The following is a 5,166-nucleotide window of genomic DNA, read 5'->3' as shown; positions in this document are numbered from 1 at the left end:
TCGTCACAGCAAAGGTAGAGTACAAAGATCAAATACACGAATTACCTTTGATCGTCATAAAAGGACAAGGAACCAGCCTACTAGGAAGAAATTGGTTTGACGCTTTAGGAATTTCGCTAACAGGAATTCAACATATTTAAGCCAAACAAGAGATACAAGAAGCAGTATTTGCAGACGGATTAGGATCACATACCGGAACTCCAATCAGCATAGAAATTAATCCAGAGATAAAACCTATATTTTTGAAGAGTCGAGCTATACCATACGCACTACGAGAAAAGGTCGACGAAGAATTACGAAGATTAGAAACAATCGGTGTCTTAGAAGCGATTCAACACTCAGACTGGGCCACTCCTATTGTGTTAGTGTTGAAAAAAGATGGTCACGTTCGGTTATGTGGAGTATCGAGCCACTGTAAATAAAACTATAAAGACAGACACATCCATTGCCCACAGTAACGGAATTATTAGCACAACTCTCAGGAGGTAAGCGATGTACAAAGTTAGACTTATCAGAAGCCTATTTGCAATTACCAGTAGATGAAGCAACATCAAAGATTCTCACAATAAATACACCTAGAGGACTATTTCGAGTCAAAAGACTGTGGAATCTCTTCAGCCCCTAGCATTTTTCAAAGAGTGATGGACACTGTTTTAGCAGGATTCACAGGAGTGGGTGCATACCTGGATGACCTACTCATAGCGGAGGATTACAAGAACAGTTGACGGATAAGGAAAATAAGGCATTCGAAAGACTATACAATGCAGGATTACGTCTAAAGAAAAGTAAGTGCATACTCAATAATGACGCTGTGGAATACTTAGGTTACAGAGTTGATGCGGAACGGGTACATCCAACAGAAAAAGTAATAGCTATACAAAAAGCCGCGGCACCAAAGAATAAAGAACTGCAAGTTTTCCTAGGATTGTTAAATTTTTACGCATGTTTTTTTACCACATAAAGCAACAGTATTAGAGCCATTACACAGACTACTGGACAACAGAACAAAGTGGTCATGGACAGCAATACACGACAAGGCATTTTGTTCCGCAAAGAAGATGATAATAGCATCACCATCTTAACACACTATGACCCGGAAAAACCCCTCATTTTAGCATGCGATGCATCACCATATGGATTAGGAGCGGTATTATCACACTTAAATACGGATGGTCTGGAGAGACCAATAGCGTTCGCATCAAGAACACTGACAAAAGCATAAAGAAATTACTCACAATTACAAAAGGAAGCTCTATCCATCATTTTCGAAGTCAAGAAATTTCACGCATACGTATATGGTCGGAATTTTACAATTCTAACAGACCATAAGCCACTTCTAGGCTTGTTTAACCCAAATAAGTCAGTACCTCAGGTTATGTTGTGATCGGACGATACACGGACGAGAACTACAGATTGAGATAATATTGATATCTCTCACCTTACATACACGGTCGCCAGATCATTTCACCTCTAATGATCAAGGATGCTTTGTTTATTCCAGACACTGCGCATCAATCCTTTGTCGGCTGTCGACGGTATCCAAGATGGCCGCCGTAACTACGCAGTTTCTTTGTGTCGACCAACTGTTTCCAAGATGGCTGCCTCGACACGTCGTGACGCGTCGTGATGACGCAATACTTTTTCCCAGCTAAGTATGCTATATGCACGCTCACTTTTCCCTTATTATCTTTATTAAACGCCCTTTTCCTGTTTTTTAGGTCTTCGCGGGATTCCAGGATCACCACAGACGCAGGATTTCACGGACTTCCAGGATATCGGGATTTCACCAGGGTAAGTAACTTCACTTTTAGTTTAGTTTAAAATATATAATAAAATATATTTAACAAATATATATTTACGTGTTCACAGGTTTTGTCTTTGGATTTAATTATCACAACATCAAACGCTGACGCACGTCGCACGCGTCATTCGGTCGTATCAGGATTACGCCCGGATTTATTCGCGATTGTGATTCGCCCGAACGTTTCTCCTATCACAGCGTACTTTCGCTCGCGAGAATTATCTATTCCCTTGTTATTCGAACAAAAGCCCTTCTACTGTACGCGCACGCTATTCGACTTCCGATCACGAGATCTTATTCTCATTGGTGTTCAACCGTAAAGTCTTTATACTCGACTTCCGATCACGAGATGTATACTCGTTGTTACTCAACCGGAAAGCCATGTTCTATTCGACTTCCGATAACGAGATGTTAATACTTCGTTGTTATTCAAGCGAAAGCCCTGTTCTTCTCTCGGTCCTTCCTTATATACCTTTCCCCCACTATGCTCGCTTCATCGGCGGCTCGACGCATGCGCACTCCTTGCCGCCGCCTCGCGCTTACGCTCAGGGTAACCAGGTTGATTAAATAAAAGTTCTACGCTAATATCGGGTTTTTTCCCCTTGTCGCGTGTGAAATAAATAAAATAAATGGATACATTTCCAATGGTAACGAAATAAATCAATAATAACTAAATGTGTAGGAAAGTGCAAGTCCTACAAGTATAGAAAGTGCAGTGAAGCTACACTTTCTTGCACTTCTTGTGTTTTCGAGCTCTCTCGCTCACGCTTTCGCGATTAACAGTAAATTAAACATAATATACTAAATAAAAGAAAAGAAAGAATGCTCGCAGCATTCCATAGGCCTCTCGCCTTTAAGTGCACTTTTGTGCTACCTATAACTAAATATAACTAATACGTAATTATTTATTTACAGGTGTTGCAGTAGGCTCCAGCCCGCTGTCATCGCTGTCCTCGTCCTGCTGGCATCGTCCCAGGATTGCCACCTTTGACTGGCTTCCGCTGTCGTCCACTTTCAGCTCGGTCCTCAGGATCTTAAGACGCTTTATCACCTTGGGTGTAGGTGGCAAGGATTTGTCGTCAGCTGTCGTGTCCTCCGGCTTCAATGTCACCACAGTTACTACGATGGAGTTTAATATTAGCAGCTTATACATATAAAATACTTTTCAGAGAAGGGAAAAGACATGCAAATGCAGATGCATTAAGTCGATTACCATTAGAAACAACAGAATTTTATATTCCACCTCTAGGAGAAATCAAGATGCTAGAATAAACACAAGACATAGCATTGAAAACAAAGGATGTAGCAAAATGGACGCAAGTAGATCCAGTTTTATCCAGAGTACATCGATGGTTACTTCAAGGGTTTCCAACAGAAAATCAAGAAGAAAAATTTACGCCATATATAAAACAACAAACAGAACTATCAGCATACAGAAATTGTGTTTTATGGGGATCTCGTGTGATAATTCCAGAACGTGTCAGAAATTCCATATTACAGATGTTACACCCAGGAATTGTAAAAATGAAAGCAATAGCTCGTAGTTTGATGGCCAGGAATGGATAAAGCCATCGAAGCATATGTAAGTAGATGTGACAAATGTCAACTAAATAAGAATAACATGACGCCAGTTCAAGGAAACATATGGACATCTCCAGAAAGACCATGGAGTCGGTTACACATTGATTTTGCAGGACCTTTCCATGGGAAAACATTTATGTTAGTTGTAGACGCATACACCAAGTGGTTAGAAGTTTTCCAAATGAACAACTGCACAGCACAGGCAGTAATTACAAAACTACGAAATCTTTTTGCGACACATGGACTACCGCAAATCATTGTATCAGACAATGTCATGATCATGGCGAAGCAAATAGGTCTCCTCCAAACCAATCTGAATCACTGCGCCAGAGCTCAAGATCTATTCTTGCACACCCTGGCGCAGTGGAAATGTGGTGTAGGGATCGCGGCCGAGCCGTATCGCGTCCCACCGGATAATCCGTGTTGGGAAAGCAGCGATACGGGCTCGGTCGCGATCACGTGGAGAAAGGAGATGGGCTCGCCTCCGTGTACCAAAATCGGAGGATGGCGCTCGTATGCAGCCGTAGAATGGGGCCCACTGTGGGTGATAGGGTGTTACATCCCCCCTAGTATTGACCCTGCCACGTTCGGGGATATCCTAGATGAAATTGCACTCGTCGTGCAAAGGAGACTCCCCGAATCTATTGTGGTCGCTGGGGACTTCAATGCCCATTCGGCGCATTGGGGTTCCCGGCGAACGAACCGCAAAGGCAGGGTCTTGGAGGATTGGGCAGCGGTTCTCGGCCTCTGCATAATCAATCAGTGGTCGAGCAGCACCCTGGTCAGGCCGCAGGGGGAGTCCATTGTCGATTTGACATGTGCGTCTCCCTCTGCGGCGGACAGGATCCAGGACTGGCGGGTGATGGAAGAAGAGACCCTCTCCGACCATCTCTATATTAGGATGAGGGTCGACATCGCCTGCCGGGGGGTGCTGAGCCGCGCCCAGGGGGGGAATCCGCCCGCAAGCTGGGCTCTAGCAAAGCTAGACTCCGACAGACTGGTGGCAGCCATGCTCTCGGCTACCTGGCCCGGTGCAGACAACGCACCGATGGGTATCGAGGACCAGGTGGCATGGCTCGGGGAGACAATGAGAGATGCTTGTGACATCTCTATGCCCCGAGCCAAGCCGAGGCCTCTGAGGGCGGCGTACTGATGGACGGAGGAGATCGCGGATCTCACAAGTAACACTACCCAACTGATACTCACCGATTTGAATGAAACTTAACATACTTATTAAACACCGAAAAATATTAAATACGTGTTTTTTTGTTTCGGCTAAACACGCTTTTTAGGGGTAGAAAGCCTTCATCCCCTGGAGGTGGAAACAGTTATGGCTAATTATTTCTGAAACGATACATTTTCTGAAAAAAGTGCTTAGGACCAAAGTTGTAGAGTTTAAAGTGATGCACTTGATGGCGACCTTGAAGTCGACCTTGAGGTCGATTTTCAAGGTCAATTAAATTTGGAAATAATTAGCCGTTGCCGGACTTTGACCGCATCCTGTATCTATAATCAGTAATTTTATGCGTTGACTCTAAATCTGTCTTCAGAATTGATTTGTTGCGTTATTTTCCTAAAAAAAGAAAAAAAACCTGACGTAATGGGAAAATAGGCGCAAATTTATAGAAAAAATAAGAAGGAGAAAAAAGTTTTGTGAGTAATTTCAGAATAGAAGTAAAGATAAGAAAACATAAAATGTTACTCTAATTATAAGTTAAACATTACCTTCATGCTATATTAGAAATTTTCAAATTTTTTTTAATTTTTATTGCTACTCTGGAGTT

The 5,166-nt window shown here is 42.8% G+C and overlaps 1 protein-coding gene across 1 annotated transcript; it reads left to right on the top strand.

Moving 5' to 3' along the window:
• Positions 1–3,422: 3,422 nt before the first annotated feature.
• On the top strand, positions 3,423–4,535 carry LOC145938738 (uncharacterized). Its single transcript, XM_083042491.1, has one exon. The coding sequence runs from the start codon at positions 3,423–3,425 to the stop codon at positions 4,533–4,535; it is 1,113 nt and encodes a 370-aa protein (XP_082898617.1).
• Positions 4,536–5,166: the final 631 nt, after the last annotated feature.

Source organism: Prenolepis imparis, unplaced genomic scaffold, assembly GCF_030444845.1.
Source record: "Prenolepis imparis isolate NDT839.2.m4 unplaced genomic scaffold, iyPreImpa1.0 SCAF_7, whole genome shotgun sequence".
NCBI lineage: Eukaryota > Metazoa > Arthropoda > Insecta > Hymenoptera > Formicidae > Prenolepis > Prenolepis imparis.
This window is presented reverse-complemented; position numbering and strand designations above follow the sequence as displayed.

Bases quoted from the DNA above. Each gene is read 5' to 3' on its own strand.
- LOC145938738 (XM_083042491.1), top strand. From the start codon at position 3,423: ATGACGCCAGTTCAAGGAAACATATGGACATCTCCAGAAAGACCATGG.